Below are 18516 nucleotides of genomic sequence, written 5' to 3'. Positions count from 1 at the left end.
CCCTTGTAAAAAAATTAACTCAAAAGATATTTACAACATCATGAAAAAATTATGTGATAAAAGTTGAGTTATTATTTTTTTTATTTTTTTCTTTTCATGTTAATTTTTTTTAACTATTATTCTTTTATATTTGACTTTTACTTTTCTTTTGTTTTTATTTTTAATAATAATTCTAAGCATTCTAATTATTCAACAAATTGGTAAAAGTCTTTTGCATATTTTTTTTATTGAAACATACACAAATTCAGAGCTATATATGTGTGTGCCTAACACTCATTGCCAAATATAGGTACATTTTTATTGCTTTGTCAAAAAGAAAAGATCTCTTATCAAAGATAGTATCAATTTATTTAAAAAATTTTAAAAAATGTTCTTATCATTATTATTATTTTCCTCTTTTTTGTTTTGTGAAGACTTTCTGTTTTTTTTTTTTAATTTATAGACGGTGAAGAACTTGGTAAACTTGAATAATGATGACGTTTCCGTTGAAAATGATCATATTTTGTGTAAAAGGTACAAATATGGGTTTTCAGCATAATCAATCTAATATTGCTATATTTATTGTAGAGATGAAGTAATTCAGGTATGAAAATTTCTATTACATATAATATTTGAAAGAATATAATATATATTTTTTCTAAATATTTTTTTTACTAAACATTATTATCATTAAACTAAGGATGATAATAAGGTCACTAAACTGAAAGAAATCAACGAGTTGATTGATGAGAAAGAATTAAGTTTGAGGTAATAATTTGAGAACACTAATAGAGATACAATAAAAATATGTTGTTCCTTAATTTTAACCGTTATTTGTTTACTAACTTATTAATTTATAAGGGACTGGAAAAATCCGGATGAAGTTAATGACTTGAACCGACTCAATATCATGGAAAACTATATAGTTTCATCTCTCTGCCAAATCAAAAATATCCTAAATAAGGTTTGTATGCTACCATATGATAAATAAGCTTTATTTTAAAATCAAACATGAATGTTATTTTACACAAATTCTAAATCATGTTTCAGATGAAAATCCAAGAAGATAACCAAAATCGTATATGATTTCATAACAGACACCTTATTTGTATTTAAGTGTTTGAAAAATGAAAATCATGTTATGTTTTATATTTATATTTCTTCAGAGACTCGTATGTGTGTATATATATATATTTTTACCATTTATGGTACTGTGATTATTTTCAGACATTGACTTGGAGTTGCATAATATGATTTGTCTATTATGTAATTCTATTGAATAATGGTAAAGCCTCCTTAAAAGTAAAATGGGATGTCTCTTACTAATGCATGTTTTTTTTTAGACCTATAGCTATTCCTTTTTCAAAAAAATGCTCGTGGTATTACCTTTTTTCTAACTCATTTCCATCTCAACTCAGCTGATTCCTTTTCATAAACCAAACTACCATATCTATTTACTAGAATTATTCACCTAAACGACATTATATTCGACAAATCCATTATCTTTGGATCTAGCATTACCAAGCTGTCACTTGAGTAATGGAGTATATAAATTTTAGATAGTTGATATTATGAATTGCATATTTTTTGTTCTTTCATGTTTCATACTTCGAGACTTAGAAGCAAACATACATTCACCTTAAATTTCTCTTAACATAAAGATTATTGAATCTCCTATGGTCCGTTGAATATACAACGCTTGTTTTCCTATTGATTTACCTTTAAGATTTACTTACTTTCATTTCTTGTTATTTAAAAAAAGGTGACACAAAGTCACAAAATCCAAACCCCTTTTATTATAGTTGTAGCTTTACTCTCTTATGACAGATTTGTAACGCAATGTTTTCACTTTGTGAGATTTGATCATAAAAGACTATAACTGATTTACTATGCGCTTGCAGTAATCGTGTTAATTTAAGGTAAAATTTATATACATCGATTGATCATGCAAATATCAATATAATAGCAATATGTGATATGAATATGTTATTCAAATGAAATATCAAATTTATGTTATGATATATCTATCCTTTCACTTGCTCAAAATAGTGATTCTGAATCATTCTTACCTCTACCTCTCAAGGTAAGTGTTAATTATGTAGTTGACCCTAGATAATAATCAAGGGTTTTTATCTTCTTATATGTCAACACGAAGTAGGGATGTAAGATACCATATGTGGCAGTTCTGTATCCGTCATCTTCTAAGAAAAAAAGGAAGAACCGTTAAATATGTCTCATGCATCTTTGCGATATATTATTGAACACATTTTTTTAGAGTAGAAGAAGAAATGAAAAAATTTAACTGATTTCTCGATATATAAGATGGATATCTAAAAATATAATTATTGCAAAAATGGGTCTATGCATGTTTATAAGAGTTTCAAATTTTATAAACGCAAATTTTGTTGAAGATTTTACATAGACACAAACTTAAGATGATGAAGACATTATTAAGCATAATGAAGTAGATAATACCGACGAAAATACATGCCAGCATTCAAAAAACTATTGCTAATATATTATGGAAATTCAAAGTATTTGATTTTATGTTTAGGTTTGTAAGTTTCATCTTTTCATCATTTTAGCTATCGAAATACTTTAAAAGAAAAATTAGTCTGCTAGTTCAAAACTCTATCTATTTTGAATGTTTAAAGCTAAGGTTTAACATTAATTGGAACTTTTGTACTTTCGTTTTGCAATTTGATTTTCAAGGATATTTTCAGATAATTTGTTTTGGCCCTACATATAAATTTCGTAATGGATACAAAAAGTTGTAGCAATTTGTAATAAGTTTATGACAAATAATTTGTACCTTGTTGTGAGTAAATTAGCGACGAAATTTTTTGGCTTTTTGAAATAGATGTTACTCATATTTCTAATGCAATTTGTAACAAATAGTAACATATACTTGTAATAATTAGTAGCAATTCACGATAGATTAATTAGTATCTAAATTGTAACACTTTGCGACAATTAGCTATGAAGGAGAAATAAGTGATGACAAAATAGTTATTAATTTAATTTATCACAAAACTGTAACAAATATGTTTTTGCTACGAAAAGCAATCACGTAATAGTTACAAAATATTTAGTAACTATACAAAACAATTTTACTAGTGGCTACTATTTGACATTCAACTGATATAACCGCTATGTTCCATCCAATTCGTAGCTTCATCTGCTTTTCTACATTGTTTCCGTTTTGTGTGCTTGCTCCATCTGTTATTATCATTTTAACCCTTAAATATGTGTTGACCATACCCAATATCATTTTTTCACCAATTTATCAGGTTTGTGAAATTTTGGCTTTGATCCAATTAAACATAAACTTATATCCAAAAATTAACATATCAACATGTTTATTTATGATAATTTAACTTAAGGGATACAATAACTTTTCAGTTTTTAATTGTTTAAAGAATAGTAAGAAACAAATCTAGAAAATATTTAATAGTAATAAGTTATATATATAGATGAAAAAAACCTCTACGATTAGGTAAGTGTAGTTTTCTAGTCTTAAGTTTTGGTGTGTTTTTAGTCAAATATTAGTTAATCATCAAAGTGAATTTATGTACATTATGTAAAAGGGAAAAAACCGAAAAGAAAAAAAAAATACTTAGTGAAATATTCTAACTCAAAACCATCTTTGAAGAAGTGGTTGGAGCATAGGGAATCCTTACTATCTAAGTGAGATCATCCAATTCCAAACCGAAGTTTAAGTTATTTTGTAAAGGAGGCTTGGCAGAAGAAGAAACTGTTAATGGTATCTTACATTACGCTTGCGCCATACATTGTAAATCGTGGCTTGTCTAATCGAAGCAAGATGAAGTCAAACTTGTCAACTGGCGAGTTGAAAGGTGGTGGAATGTGATGTCCTAGTCAGAATCAGCGTCAACGCTAAGAAGATCTCCCACTTTGTCCAACCAGATCGTATAGGTGTGTAAGGACTAAGGACAAGGGAAGAAGAGTCTCTCCACTCGTCAGCTTCTCTACAAAATAGATATGGCTGTACATATATTACCATTTGCTTGATCTCACTCATGTGGAAAGATTATCTTTGATTACGAGCCAAGTTATAAATCAAACTAGAGAACTCCGTGCAAGAAAACAAATAACAAGGCGGCTCCCTTTGGATACAAAATTGTTCTCGGGTACTTTGCGGCTGAAAACCATTTATATTATCTCTTTGGAGAGTGCTTCCACAACACAATACTACGTCACCACCTACATCCATCCAAGGACTAGAACTGCATGTATATGCTCCGATATAATCTTCAACTATAAATTTCTAACTTACCAAAACAGACACTCTCTTCTCATAGAAGTTATTACAACTATGACATCTCCAATCCACTTCTATTCTCACCTCTAAACTCCAAGTACTATATTTTCGGATTATTTCAATTTTTAGTCTTTTCATATGAACTACTTATCTATCCAAAACCGAGTGGAAAAGTTTATTATCGATTTTCATTTTAAATGACTTATAGTGGCGTTTATAATATTTCCTAAAAATCATTTTCTATCGAAAAACTGCATGTGAGTTTTGAATACCAAATTTTTCTTCACAAAAAAAAAAGTGAATATATTTCCTTGTAAGACACTTTAGCATATTAGTTTGGGAGGCTCGAACTTAGCCACCGAACCCGCCACAAATATCCCACAGAAAGCTAGCCACTCTGACAAACCGGTTTCTCGAGAAACAACAAAACCCACCTAACTTCACCAACTTCCACCGTAGCCGAACACAAAAATACTAGAAAAAGCCATGGTGTTTTCAGTTTTGTCACATAAAAAAAATGACGAATCACATTTAAAAAGTGTGTTTCTTAAACGTTATTGCAACCTACGGTATCTCTTCATCTTGCAAGTGAGACTTTTCTCTTTGCCTCGCATCATTGGTTAGATATTTATTGATTATTCGGATTTTAGGTGTTGGTTGATCTTATTTGCGTTACATACTCAAATTTAATTTTGTAGTACTTCTATAACGTTTCGGGGCAATTGAATCTCATAAATTGTCATGTGAATGCATTCATTGCTTCTCTTTCTTTTGTTATGTAATAAACCAAAAAAATAAAAAGTACTTATTATTGTTACATGATAACTAATAGATTTCGTGTAATAGGAGAATCTCAAAAAAGAAGAAAATAATTAGATTCGCCACAGTTTCACACACCACCACCGTCACTAAAGCAAATAGACAGATCTAAAGAAAAAACAAAAACCTTCAGAATCCAGAGTGACCAAACCATCACAAAACCCAAACTTACCCTTAGACAAACCTCAGAATTACGATAATGCCACTCTTCTCCCACCGCTTCTCCACCGCATCTTCCAACTCTCCGGCGTCTCCTTCGTACTATAGTAAACCTTCTTCGAAGACCCATAAGCCAAATTCTTCTTCTTCTTCTTATGCTTCGTCTCGTATTCATCTAGCTATCATACTCTTCTCCCTTGTCTCTTTTTTCATCGGAGTCGCCGGAACTATCTTCGCAATCTCCTCCGCCGGAGAAAGACTAGGAGGTCCTAATTCTGTTTATCGATGCGGCGGATCTAAGGACACTTCCCGGGTTGTGTCTGCTTCAAGAAAGCTTGGAGGAGATGGTGGTAATGGTGGTGTTGTTGTTGAAAGACGAAAGCTTTTAGGGTTTGTTGGGATCCAGACTGGTTTTGATTCTGGTGATCGCAGAGCTTCTTTGAGAAGTACTTGGTTCCCTTCTGATCCTGATGCTCTTCTAAGGTATCTAAACTCTCTTATCTTGTGTCTTAAAATAATATACATTGCTTTCAAAATCTGAAATGCTATGCTGGTTACTTCAATCAGTGAGATTCATTGGGTTCTAAATTTAAGTAAGTATCCGCAATTGTTGGAGAAACTCTTCTATTCTCTTGATCTTGTTCCTAGTAAAACATGGCATGATTAGATTTTGTCACCTACAAAGTCTTCACCTTTTGAATTTTGATGTCATAATGTTGTGTTTATGACTCTGATGTCATTAACTTTAGATGTTATACTGTGTTAGTATAGCATGATGGGATTTTCTCACCTTTTAAGTATTAACTTTGATGTCATGTGGAAAAATGCAGTCAGATAAGATAGTTTTGATGTTTTTGTTAGTTACTTGGAAAAGTGTATGTTCACCCGGATTTACTGGTTTAGAGTTTCAGCAAGGCCATCTTTTTATTAATGTGTTGTTGTTGTTGTTGTTGACTGGAACTCAGGTTGGAACAAGCGACTGGATTAGCTTTTAGATTCGTCATTGGACGGTCAAAGGATGCAAAGAAGATGGCTGACCTTGAGAAGGAAATAAAAGAGTACAGAGATTTTGTGCTTCTTGATGTTGAGGAAGAATATGTACGACTTCCCTATAAAACGTAAAAAACCTGTTTTTGGGCACTCATCTGCTTTTTTTTATGTACTTCTTGGTTGTCTTGCATTCTTATCAATGACTGATTCATGTCTCCTCCTTCTAGGTTGGCTTACTTTAAAGCAGCTTTTAAACTCTTTGAAGCTGATTATTATGTCAAAGCGGACGATGACATTTATTTGAGACCAGGTATATTGAGAGGGAATACTCCGTTCTGTGTTATCTTCTGCATCAACAATAGTATTCAAATCCTTTTTTTTTGGCTTTTGTTCAGATCGACTTGCGACGCTTCTTGCCAAGGAAAGACTTCATTCACAGACATACATTGGCTGCATGAAGAAAGGACCTGTTATAACTGACCCTAAACTAAAATGGTACTATTAGATAGCTTGCTCAACATCCGTGACTCTAATTCTTTGCAGAGCTTATCATTTTTGGTGACAGATGTATAATTTTTCAGGTACGAGAAACAGGGCCATTTGATTGGGAATGAATACTTCTTACATGCTTACGGACCGATTTACATTCTTTCAGCCGAGATAGTGGCTTCACTTGCAGCAGCTCGTAATGGCAGGTTTGAAATGCTTTTGATTTGCCCTACTTGCAGATTCTGATATTCAAATCTCATTAAGTTATCGGTGTTTTCATTTCAGCCTGAGGATGTTTAATAATGAAGATGTAACCATCGGATCTTGGATGCTTGCAATGGATGTACATCACGAGGACAATCGAGCTTTATGTGATCCTCATTGTTCCTCAAAATCCATAGCAGTTTGGGACATTCCCAAATGTTCAGGTAACATAAATATGGTTTCTACATAATAGCGGTTACAAGAATCAGTTCGTCAACCTTTTTCTTCTCAAATCTTTTAGGGCTTTGTAACCCGGAGAGTCGGTTAAAGGAGCTTCATAAGACAGATATGTGCTCCAAGAGTCCGACATTGCCTTCCGATGACGTCGATCAGTAGTTTGTTTCAAGAGTTGCGCTACTTGACACTTCTTGAGACAGTTCTACAGAATATATGATCTCACAAGCACTAGAGTTCCGACATCATTGGAGCTGTATAGGGGAAAAGATGACTTCATAGTTCTTACGTGATCTGATTCTATAGTTGTTGCTAGATGTACCACATATATATACCGAAACTATATATTATAGACAGATACCTCAATATCCCTTTTTTTGTAAAATTAGATTTATGTGCCCAGTATTGGCGCTGGGTGATGATGATGATACAAGTGAATCTGGTTTGATTTGTAAAAGAGATCTCATTCAACCTATTATTTAATTTGTTCCAGATCATAATCATAGTACTGTACTGGTCCACTCCACCTGTTATTGCTTTGTCCAGGAGAGATATCACATAAAAGGAGTGAAAATATAATAACATTATTTTGAGTTTATGTATTGCTTCACATGATTTGATTTCAAAAATGTTGATATGGCCGAGTTGGTCTAAGGCGCCAGATTAAGGTTCTGGTCCGAAAGGGCGTGGGTTCAAATCCCACTGTCAACATTCCGACCTTTTTACTACTATGTTTTTTGTAGCTGACTTTTTTTGCAAAGGGCAGAGATATGTAAAAACAAAATTTCGAAAACTCATACAAAACCAGAAATAGAATTTGAGGAAGAAGAAATATAATGATGATCAAACTGTGAAACGCTAACTATGTGATACGTATTACTAGGTTGATGGGAAATCTTAGCATAACTTTACGATATTTGATTTTTTTTTTTAAATAGATAACCGTCTGAACCGAACCAACCTGATAATCCTACAATAAATCGACCCTTAACCAAAATGACCAAACAACATCGGTTGAGTAAGTTATAAAAGAAACATCGGTTGAGTAGGATTGATATTTCAGTACAGCATGAAGTATGGAGAGCTATACTAATGTACTATGACTACGATAGTGGCAATAAATGTACTGTACCGATCATTCTGACTGTTGTAACGATTTAAAAACCTGACCTTAATACTACTATACCAACAATTTACAAAATTTCAAGATTGTGATGTACTCAAAATTTATTTTAAATCATCAAAATNCAATTTTTTTTTTTTTTTTTTTTTTTTCTGAAAAGTGATAATGAACAAATATGTTCAAAGATATTGCTTCGATGCAAAACATACGTGGAATCTATTCAAAGAAATTTGTTCTTTTCTATATAGTTGCTTATTTAGTGGTTGTCACCAACCCCTTATTATATAGATCTCAAAACCATATAAATTGTCATGTTTTTATTTTTATTTTTATTATTTTCCCAGAAATCTATTTAATAAATAGTAACATTATATAATCATTAAACAAATTAATCACCAACCTCGAAACTATAGTATTATATAAATATACACTATTATCAATCACTACCATTGCCCTCAGTGTGTGTCTCTCTACTCGAATTCAGATTTGCATCTTTTTGTTTTTTTTTTTGGTTATGGAGCGTGCAAGGAGACTTGCTTATAGAGGGATCGTGAAACGTCTCGTCAACGAGACGAAACGTCACCGTAACAACAACCCGTCGACGACGGTTACTCCCTCAAGGTATGTCTCCTCCTTTCTCCATCGCCGTCTTGATAATACCGTCTCCGTCGTTGGCGGCTCTGTATCCGGGACCGGGAGGAACCAGCACCAAACACGACCGATCTCCGTCGATGCGTTAAAGCCAAGCGACACTTTCCCACGGCGTCACAACTCCGCTACACCGGAGGAACAAACACAGATGGCCAAGTACTGCGGATTCGATGATCTCAGCAAGTTGATCGACTCGACAGTTCCGAAATCGATTCGGTTAGATTCGATGAAGTTTTCAGGTAAGTTCGACGAAGGGTTAACAGAGAGTCAGATGGTTAAGCATATGAGTGAATTAGCTTCGAAGAACAGAGTATTCAAATCGTTCATTGGTATGGGATACTACAACACTCATGTTCCTACTGTGATCTTGCGTAACATAATGGAGAATCCTGGTTGGTACACTCAGTATACTCCTTACCAAGCTGAGATTTCTCAAGGAAGACTTGAATCTTTGCTTAATTTCCAGACGGTTATCACTGATCTCACTGGTCTACCAATGTCCAACGCTTCGTTGCTCGACGAAGGTACCGCGGCTGCGGAAGCGATGGCTATGTGTAACAATATTTCGAAAGGGAAGAAGAAGAAGTTTCTGATTGCTAGTAACTGTCATCCTCAGACGATTGATGTTTGCAAGACTAGAGCGGACGGGTTTGATTTGAAAGTTGTGACTTGGGATCTTAAGGATGTTGATTACAGCTCAGGGGATGTGTGTGGTGTGCTGGTTCAGTACCCTGGGACTGAAGGTGAAGTGTTGGATTATGGTGAGTTTGTTAAGAATGCTCATGCTAATGGTGTTAAGGTTGTGATGGCTACGGATTTGTTGGCTTTGACAATGTTCAAACCGCCTGGGGAGTTTGGTGTGGATATCGTGGTTGGATCCGCTCAGAGGTTTGGTGTTCCGATGGGTTACGGTGGTCCTCACGCTGCTTTCTTGGCTACTTCACAAGAGTATAAGAGGATGATGCCTGGGAGGATTATTGGTGTTAGTGTTGATTCTTCCGGAAAGCAAGCTTTGCGTATGGCTATGCAGACTAGGGAACAACATATCCGTAGGGACAAAGCTACCAGCAACATCTGTACTGCTCAGGTATATAATGGATTCACACTCTACATGATTTGATTGGTATATATATAGCAGCATCGTATACTGCTTTGAATAATCGTCTTCTAGTCCGGTTACTAACTTTTTATAGATTGGACTTTTTCTACCTTGTAATTTCCTTAATATTTTCACCTCTTTTACCTTGTAGGCGTTACTTGCAAACATGACTGCCATGTATGCTGTTTACCATGGACCAGAAGGCTTAAAATCTATGGCACAACGTGTTCATGGTCTTGCTGGCGTATTTGCCTTAGGATTGAAGAAACTGGGAACTGTACAAGTCCAAGATCTTCCCTTCTTTGACACTGTCAAAATTACGTGTTCAAATGCACCTGCAATTTTTGATGCAGCAGCCAAAAAAGAGATCAATTTGCGTCTTGTGGACTCCAACACTGTGAGTATTTGTTTCTCTTTGAATATCTAGAAATGATTATTAACATTGATGGTTTTTGTTTTCTTGTCGTTGAAGATTACTGTTGCTTTTGATGAAACAACTACCTTGGATGATGTCGATAAACTTTTTGAAGTTTTTGCTTCCGGCAAGCCCGTGAGTTTACTTTTGACTAATACCCATTCCTTTCACTTGGTCATTTTTTTTTTTTTTTTTTCCTGTTTGCTTGAAATACTGTTTTCTCCAACTCTTCAATGTACAAGGTTCAATTTACGGCTGAGTCTCTTGCACCGGAGTTTAACAATGCTATTCCTTCTAGCATAACAAGAGAGAGCCCATATCTTACCCACCCAATCTTCAACATGTATATATATATATTACCTTCTCTGAATCTTGGATCCTTTATTGCCTTAAAGTACCTCACATTCATTTCCTTTTTTTTCTTACATCTGATTAGGTACCACACGGAGCATGAGTTGCTTCGGTACATCCACAAGTTACAGTCTAAAGATCTATCATTGTGCCACAGCATGATTCCACTTGGATCTTGTACAATGAAATTGAACGCCACTACCGAAATGATGCCAGTCTCATGGCCAAGTTTCACCAACATGCACCCTTTTGCTCCTGTTGAACAAGCACAAGGTTATCAGGTGAGGCCACATATTTGACTTTTCTGTCTGTAAATTTGAAACATGAACTGATTTTTGTTTTGAGTGCTTGTAGGAAATGTTTACTAACTTGGGTGAGCTCTTGTGTACGATCACTGGGTTCGACTCTTTCTCACTACAACCTAATGCCGGTGCTGCTGGCGAGTATGCCGGGCTTATGGTTATCCGTGCATATCATATGGTAAAATCTGACTCCTGTTTCCCTGTTTCCAAAATATGAACTTACACTATCAAATTTGCTGAATGGATGAATGAATGATACAGTCAAGAGGAGATCATCACAGAAATGTATGCATTATACCTGCTTCTGCACACGGGACAAACCCTGCTAGTGCTGCCATGTGCGGAATGAAAATTGTTGCCGTTGGTACTGATGCTAAGGGAAACATTAACATTGAAGACTTGAGGAAAGCCGCCGAAGCCAACAAGGACAACTTAGCTGCCCTTATGGTATGTATTTTCTTCTGTCACGTTGTAGATATAACAATTTATTATCTTTGGGTCATTCCACTTTCTGATTATGCAACATCTGTTTGAATATCAAGGTTACATACCCTTCAACTCATGGAGTTTATGAAGAGGGTATCGACGAGATCTGCAATATAATTCATGAAAATGGAGGCCAAGTTTATATGGATGGTGCTAATCTGAATGCACAGGTATGGTTTCTCTGCTGGTATGTTTAAATGTTGACTGGAAGATTCCAAAAGTTGTTAAATCTGAGAATGTTTTTTGGGTTTCCAGGTGGGTTTAACTAGCCCTGGCTTTATTGGAGCGGATGTTTGCCATCTCAATCTCCACAAGACTTTCTGTATCCCTCACGGAGGTGGTGGTCCCGGTATGGGCCCTATCGGTGTGAAACAACATTTGGCTCCATTCCTACCTTCTCACCCTGTGGTTAGTGTTTCTTCTCGTCTGTTTTAACCGCTAATCTATCTTTCTCATTTATTCGATTATCTGCTTTCTTGTTCTCACTCTATTTACTCTGCTACAGATACCTACTGGTGGTATCCCTGAACCTGAGCATACATCACCGCTGGGAACCATTGCTGCAGCACCATGGGGGTCTGCGCTTATCTTGCCAATCTCGTATTCTTACATTGCCATGATGGGGTCTGGGGGACTCACTGACGCCTCTAAGATTGCAATTCTGAACGCTAACTACATGGCAAAGCGTCTGGAGGTACCTTCTCCTGTTCTTGCAACTCTTTTAAAAAAGTGACTTCTTCTCTCTCTCTCTCTCTCTCCCTCTCTTGTGCATTCTCACTTATGTTTTCTTATTTTTCAGAGCCACTACCCAGTTCTTTTCCGTGGTGTCAATGGAACAGTCGCTCACGAATTCATCATTGATTTGAGAGGATTCAAGGTATGTTTCTTTAACTCGTTTGAGTGGATGCTCTCTTTCTGTCTGGGGTTGTAGATGATGAATCAGTGTCTTGCTCAATGCCTTCAGAACACTGCTGGAATAGAAGCAGAGGATGTGGCTAAACGGCTGATGGATTATGGGTTCCATGCACCAACAATGTCTTTTCCTGTCCCCGGAACGCTTATGATCGAGCCAACCGAAAGCGAAAGCAAGGTAATAATGCATTGCACGGCAAATCTCTCAATCACTCAGCTCTAAGTATCTCTAATATATGGCTTCATAATTTGTATGTACATAATGTTGCAGGCTGAGTTAGATAGGTTCTGTGATGCTCTCATCTCGATCAGGGAAGAAATTTCACAGATTGAGAAAGGAAACGCTGATCCGCACAACAACGTTCTCAAGGTAAAGAAAAATTGAGACTGCAATTTCAGTTCAGACTTGCTCTCTTGTTTGATACTAATGAACTTTAAAAAAAACAAACACACACAGGGAGCTCCACATCCTCTTTCATCGCTGATGGCAGACACATGGAAAAAGCCGTATTCCCGTGAATACGCAGCCTTCCCCGCTCCATGGCTCCGCTCTTCCAAGTTCTGGCCCACTACAGGTACTTAAAAATTACGAGTGGCGTTCGTTTAATGTCTGTGTCCATTTCCATTGAATACAATTGGTTATTGATAAGTCATTTCAAAATGTGAAAATGTCTGTGAAACAGGGCGTTCGTTTAATGTATATGTCCATTTCCATTGAATACAATTGGTTATTTATAAGTCATTTCAAAATGTAAAAATGTCTGTGAAACAGGGCGTGTGGACAATGTGTATGGAGACCGTCATCTGGTGTGCACTCTCCAACCGGCAAACGAAGAACAGGCTGCAGCTGCAGTGTCTGCTTAAATGAAGCCACTATGAAACGATTCAGAAACAAATTTTTTACTTACGGCTTTTACTTCTCTTCCCAGCCTCATCATCATTTTCACTTTCACTTCATGTACAATGTACTGTGTACATACGTTAGTCTTAAGTAATCCTTCATTTTCACTTTCTTTTTGGTTCCACGTTCTTATTACAAATAACCTAGCCGACGTGATCACCATCGCGGTTATATTTATGACATGATTTCTTTGGAAAATAAATTCTTAGGCTACTTTAAGAATATGCTCATTAGTATGAATTCTTTCTATTGCAGTGTTTATATATGCTTAATTGTAAATTACTAAATTGTATGCTACTTACAATTTAGTTATTATTGTTTCTCATATTCTTTACCAGCTTCAAATTCAATTTACAATTGATTTATCGTATGTATTTTTAAAAACCAATATACTAATAAAGATATATATGAAATTGTAAAATAAAAAAAAAGTAAAACTGATAATGAAAGTTATATTGATTAATTTTTAAAAAAATATTATTTATAATTTTTTTTTAACAACGACGAGAATTTGGTTTTCCAAGTCGGACACAGGCGAATAATAGGTACCAAATACTTATGTCTCATCCATGTCATTTGTTGTTGCAGTTTATAATTAGAAATTTGGGTTAAATAACCATAATTGTAGGTTTTATGTACAAATGTTGACATGAAGTATGTAATTGGTTGCATGTAGAGTAAAAAGTGGAAAGCTAAGTGACAAAAAAACAAATAAAAGGAAAGGAATTTCTGGAGCAGTTACTTTTCTTTCTATTTTTTTTTGTAGAGTTTAGTTTAAACATACGTTTCTATTTTATTTATAATTTTTAACCTTTGATTTAGATAATGTGATCACCATCGTGGTTGTATTATGACATGATTTCTCCAACCTCTCTATTAGTGATAGACAAAAGAGAGCTCTTTATCACATTTTCTTTGTTTTCTCCTACTTTTCATGATCCAAGTTGCAGAGTTTTACTTCCCTTTTAGAAAGTAATTTTTGTTCTTCTTTGTCCCTTCCACTAAATAGTAGATTGGACATTATATGATCTAAAATAATTAGAGGGAGTTATTGGTTATATGATTTTAACTGATTTGGAAATCCAAATAAAAATTATGTGTTATTCAATCATTGATTTTAAAATACTTATCAAAATTATGTGTTATTGGTTCTATGATTTACAAATACTTGTTAAAATCTCATGTTATTCATTTAATGATTTGTTTTTGGATTTCAAAATCCATATTATGTTTTAAATGGATTTGAAAGTGTAAAATAGAAGATTTCAAATCCAAGGATAAAACATGTTATTTCAAAATACATGTGTTTTGATTTTTAGAATTTACAATTCCATATGGATTTAAAAATCACCTCTCCAATAACAGCCTCTCTCTATGACTCTATCTAGTCATGTTAACATATTGTGACTAACCCTCGAGGAGTTCTTATGGAGAAAAATTAGGTAGTCCTCCTTGTGATTGTCATATCTATGACTACGATATTGACATAACTTTTTTTTTCTTTCGAAAGTCGATGGGAGGAGTGAATCTTCACAGAGCCTTGTTCTGTATTTCCTCCCACAAATAAACCACCCTACCTTATGATTTATCAATATTTTTAAGTTTCAACGGTATTCCAAAGTATGAATTAGTCATGCATGCGAATGATCTTGAATATATATGGCAAACAGTAAAATAGTTAAATAATTGTCTATATTTAGAAACACTTAAAAAAAATTAACTACATCTATTGTATAAGATGCATCTGAAAAAAAAATTATATTATTTGATTAAAGTCAAAAAGTTTTACTCACATGATAAATTTGATCTATGCATTTAAGTGTTTAGTATTTTGAGGGATATGATTTAGTATTTTGAATTTAGAGTTTAATTTTGCAAGATTAGTTATAAAATATAGTGTTATTTTTGGAATTTTAGAGATGTTATGCTAAATTTGGAATTTTGGTGTTATTTATGAGAATCTCTCTTTAAAAATTAATATATGCTTTTATGGCACGTTATAAATGGAATCGCATGTTAAAATGGTATCCAAGTACGATTAGCTAAAATAGAGGAATAATTTTCATTGGTTAACCATTACAAGATATGAGAGCCCGTCGGCAGATGAACACGATTTTCCTCAAAAAACATTAGCACGAATGATAGATATGCAAAAACCATACATCAAGGAGATTCTCTAAATTCTTGAAACCGTTATGTCTGTCATAGAGATAGAATCAATTATCGAATTGTTAGAGATATGATATCACTTTTTGTCGGTAATAAAGGATAACATTTATATATATCTTTACTTATCAAACCGTTATTTGTAACGAGAAAAAGTAATCAATACGATAAATAAAAAAAATGACAAAAAGGTTGAAATTTAAGAAATTGTTTTATCAAACCGTTATTTATAACGAGAAATCGTAATCAATAAGAGAAAAAAAAATCGACAAAAAGTTTGGAATTTTGAAATTTTTTCCAAACTTTAGGAAACTATATGATGTTCTTTAATATCAAATTTTAATATTTAAACTTATAATTTCGTCACAGCTACTCAGAATTCAAATCTTTTACTTCTTAGCTCCCGATTTGGATAGTAAAAAAAAAAACTGCAAATCAGACAAATATTCTAAATTTTTTTAACTGTGTTTTTTTTTTGGGTGTGTTCTTCTAGGTTTGTTAAAGCAAAAGTCCTTTTGTTTTTTTGCTTAAATATTTTAATTCAGATTTTTAATAATAAATTAGAAAAGTGCAGTAAATGATAAAACAACCAAAGGTTCATTGCATCTTCCTCGTTTCTCCAATGCATTTCTCCAACTGGAAGAAGAAGAAGCGTTACTTCAACAAAATTTCGTATATAAAAGTCTCCACCTTTGTCTTCACAATTCACAAGGCATCCGTTTCTTCTCCTTCTCCGAGCTCTCGCATCGCTTTAAGCGATTCTCTCTTTCTCTCCGCCCCTCGGCGTCGGAGTTTCCAACAGGTGAATCGAAAACACACACACTCCACTCATCAGTTTCCTTAATTTTGAGCTTCTCTCTTGTGATCTTGTGCATTTTTAGATCTTGGGTTTTGTTTTGTTTCCGTAGATTTTGTGAAATTTTACTGAGATACCCACATTTCTGTTCATCCTGAAATTTTGATTTAGACTCAAATTGGGAGATTGTCACCGCATGGCCTCTTATAAAGGTTGAAACTTTAGCTTCATTTTGATCCAAAGATTTAAACTTTTGATTCTTTTTGAATGTTTTAAGTTCATGGGGGTCTTGTCTTTTCTTTGGACTAATGATGAGACCTGCTCCTGTGCTATTATTAGTAATATCTCGTGGAAGAGTTCCTATAATGATGATGGACCTGAAACGAAGTTATGATGTTGAAAAAATGGTGTTACCGTCCTTAATGGAAGATGATGGTGATGATCATGATCTATGGCCGCTTAATGAGATTGACACAAGGAAGTCGAAATTCCCATGCTGTATTGTCTGGACTCCTCTCCCTGTTGTCTCTTGGTTGACTCCCTTCATTGGCCATATTGGACTTTGCAGAGAAGATGGAGTCATTTTGGACTTTGCTGGTTCTAACTTCATCAATGTTGATGATTTTGCATTTGGTCCTCCTGCTCGGTATCTCCAACTCGATAGAACCAAGGTATCAGTATATTTGCTTTATGTATTCAATGGTATCTGGTTTAAGCATGCATGGGTTTATGAAACTGTATCTAAGATAAGACCTTTTTTTATTCTTATACTATCTTGACTGTATCAAATGTGTGTTGGGTTTGTTGCAGTGTTGTTTACCAAGAAACTTGGGTGGACACACTTGCAAGTATGGGTTCAGACACACTGAGTATGGGTCATCAGTTACATGGGATGACGCACTGAGCATGACCACTCGTAGCTTTGAGCATAAAACCTACAACCTCTTCACCTGTAACTGCCATTCGTATGTTGCACACTGTCTGAACCGTCTTTGCTATGGCGGCTCTATGGAGTGGAATATGGTGAATGTTTTTATCCTCTTAATGCTGAAAGGGAAATGGATTAGTCCTTCATCAGTTGTCCGGTCATTTCTGCCATGTGCTTTGGTCACATCTTTGGGCGTAGCGTTCGTCGGCTGGCCATTCTTGATCGGCCTCTCCTCATTCTCGATACTACTCTTCGCCTGGTTCATAATTGCTACTTACTGTTTTAAGAACATCATTTGTTGAAGCAGTAAGAGAGAAATATAAAAATAAAAAAAAAATATGATGTACACCAAATAGTTATGTTAATCCTAAGTACTGTTCTCTTTTCCTTTCGGCACCATTAAGCTTTCAACTCCATTTGAGTAACCCTTATTTTCTTCTCCCTAGATTATTCAGAGCTGATGTCAAAAAAAAAAAGAAAACAAAAAAAAATGATCATTCGGAGGTCGAGATGACAAGTTGAGTGGGTTCGACGACATAATGAATTGTTGTCACATGACTCACATCTATGTTAGAGTTAAGTTATTATAAAGAAATATCGGTTACAGGCAATCAAACCCGGGTCTCCTGGTCAGCATTTATACAAAACAAACGGAATACTTGGTGTGTTAGTGATCCAGATTCCAGAGTGTATATATAAAATACATACTTATGTAATAATCATACTCGAGTTGAGCTAATGAGGTATGTTTGTTTTGCATAAAGTGATATATAGTAACTGTTGGTTTAGGTTTATAGGTACCATATCGCTTCGGATGATTCAAAATCGAGGGTATGCAAAAAAATCTTCAGGGAGATTCGACCTCATGGGAATAAATATAATGGGTAACGTGACAAATGATCAAGAGTTAGACGTCTATCGATGCAAAATATTTTGAAAATGCATCGATAGATAATACATACAGATGTTAGTGAAACACAACAACATAAAATGTTAAGTTTCATTTAAAACAACCGAGTAGTAGAATATCCAGTTTCATGTTTATACATATCTTTTAATACTTCAATTGTAAGATTTTTCGCATTTTTTGTAAGAAATTTAAAAATTTTAAAAATAAAATTTAAAACAGTTTCACAAAAGGTATTAACAATGAAGAATACAAAAGAAAATGTGAGATCTTTCAGGTTACGTTCTGCAACAAAGATTTTACAATTCAGTCACACAACTGTC

At 34.4% G+C, this 18516-nt stretch overlaps 3 protein-coding genes and 1 non-coding gene across 6 annotated transcripts; all 4 read left to right on the top strand.

Annotated features, from left to right (window-relative positions):
• LOC104703136 (probable beta-1,3-galactosyltransferase 12) lies at nucleotides 5110-7634 on the top strand. The gene is made up of 7 exons (XM_010419086.2): nucleotides 5110-5722; nucleotides 6205-6357; nucleotides 6457-6539; nucleotides 6625-6724; nucleotides 6811-6924; nucleotides 7004-7146; nucleotides 7224-7634. The coding sequence occupies exons 1-7, from the start codon at nucleotides 5280-5282 to the stop codon at nucleotides 7316-7318; spliced, it is 1131 nt and encodes a 376-aa protein (XP_010417388.1). The 5' UTR covers nucleotides 5110-5279; the 3' UTR covers nucleotides 7319-7634.
• On the top strand, nucleotides 7787-7867 carry TRNAL-AAG. Its single transcript has one exon. It is a non-coding gene; the product is annotated as a tRNA-Leu (tRNA).
• On the top strand, nucleotides 8720-13618 carry LOC104703135 (glycine dehydrogenase (decarboxylating) 2, mitochondrial-like). The gene is made up of 15 exons (XM_010419085.2): nucleotides 8720-10017; nucleotides 10181-10426; nucleotides 10502-10579; nucleotides 10687-10787; nucleotides 10881-11076; nucleotides 11150-11275; nucleotides 11359-11544; nucleotides 11640-11753; nucleotides 11839-11991; nucleotides 12089-12277; nucleotides 12383-12460; nucleotides 12548-12673; nucleotides 12767-12865; nucleotides 12953-13070; nucleotides 13268-13618. Exons 1-15 carry the CDS (start codon nucleotides 8794-8796, stop codon nucleotides 13357-13359), a joined length of 3126 nt encoding a protein of 1041 aa, XP_010417387.1. The 5' UTR covers nucleotides 8720-8793; the 3' UTR covers nucleotides 13360-13618.
• Nucleotides 16148-17682, top strand: LOC104703133 (protein REVERSION-TO-ETHYLENE SENSITIVITY1). 3 transcript variants are annotated; one of them, XM_010419083.2, is made up of 4 exons: nucleotides 16270-16364; nucleotides 16530-16570; nucleotides 16698-17029; nucleotides 17169-17682. In XM_010419083.2, exons 2-4 carry the CDS (start codon nucleotides 16555-16557, stop codon nucleotides 17586-17588), a joined length of 768 nt encoding a protein of 255 aa, XP_010417385.1. In that variant the 5' UTR covers nucleotides 16270-16364; nucleotides 16530-16554; the 3' UTR covers nucleotides 17589-17682. The 3 variants fall into 3 exon arrangements, with proteins under 3 accessions (XP_010417386.1, XP_010417385.1, XP_019083513.1); XM_010419084.2 differs by lacking the exon at nucleotides 16530-16570 and having other exon boundaries at nucleotides 16148-16364; nucleotides 17169-17613; XM_019227968.1 differs by lacking the exon at nucleotides 16270-16364 and having other exon boundaries at nucleotides 16512-16570; nucleotides 17169-17613.

This window comes from Camelina sativa, chromosome 7 (assembly GCF_000633955.1).
Source record: "Camelina sativa cultivar DH55 chromosome 7, Cs, whole genome shotgun sequence".
NCBI classification, from domain to species: Eukaryota; Viridiplantae; Streptophyta; class Magnoliopsida; order Brassicales; family Brassicaceae; genus Camelina; species Camelina sativa.
The sequence above is the reverse complement of the archived record's forward strand: the minus strand, read 5'-3'. Positions and strand labels throughout refer to the sequence as shown.

What these genes read in the sequence shown, in the direction of transcription:
- LOC104703136 (XM_010419086.2), top strand. Translation starts at nt 5,280, where the DNA reads ATGCCACTCTTCTCCCACCGCTTCTCCACCGCATCTTCCAACTCTCCG. An exon ending in GTACGACTTCCCTATAAAAC is followed by an intron (nt 6,358 to 6,456) that starts GTAAAAAACCTG and finishes TCCTCCTTCTAG; the next exon opens with GTTGGCTTACTTTAAAGCAG. An exon ending in ACTGACCCTAAACTAAAATG is followed by an intron (nt 6,725 to 6,810) that starts GTACTATTAGAT and finishes ATAATTTTTCAG; the next exon opens with GTACGAGAAACAGGGCCATT.
- LOC104703135 (XM_010419085.2), top strand. Translation starts at nt 8,794, where the DNA reads ATGGAGCGTGCAAGGAGACTTGCTTATAGAGGGATCGTGAAACGTCTC. An exon ending in GCAACATCTGTACTGCTCAG is followed by an intron (nt 10,018 to 10,180) that starts GTATATAATGGA and finishes TTTACCTTGTAG; the next exon opens with GCGTTACTTGCAAACATGAC. An exon ending in TTTTTGCTTCCGGCAAGCCC is followed by an intron (nt 10,580 to 10,686) that starts GTGAGTTTACTT and finishes TCAATGTACAAG; the next exon opens with GTTCAATTTACGGCTGAGTC.
- LOC104703133 (XM_010419083.2), top strand. An exon ending in TCCAACTCGATAGAACCAAG is followed by an intron (nt 17,030 to 17,168) that starts GTATCAGTATAT and finishes GGTTTGTTGCAG; the next exon opens with TGTTGTTTACCAAGAAACTT.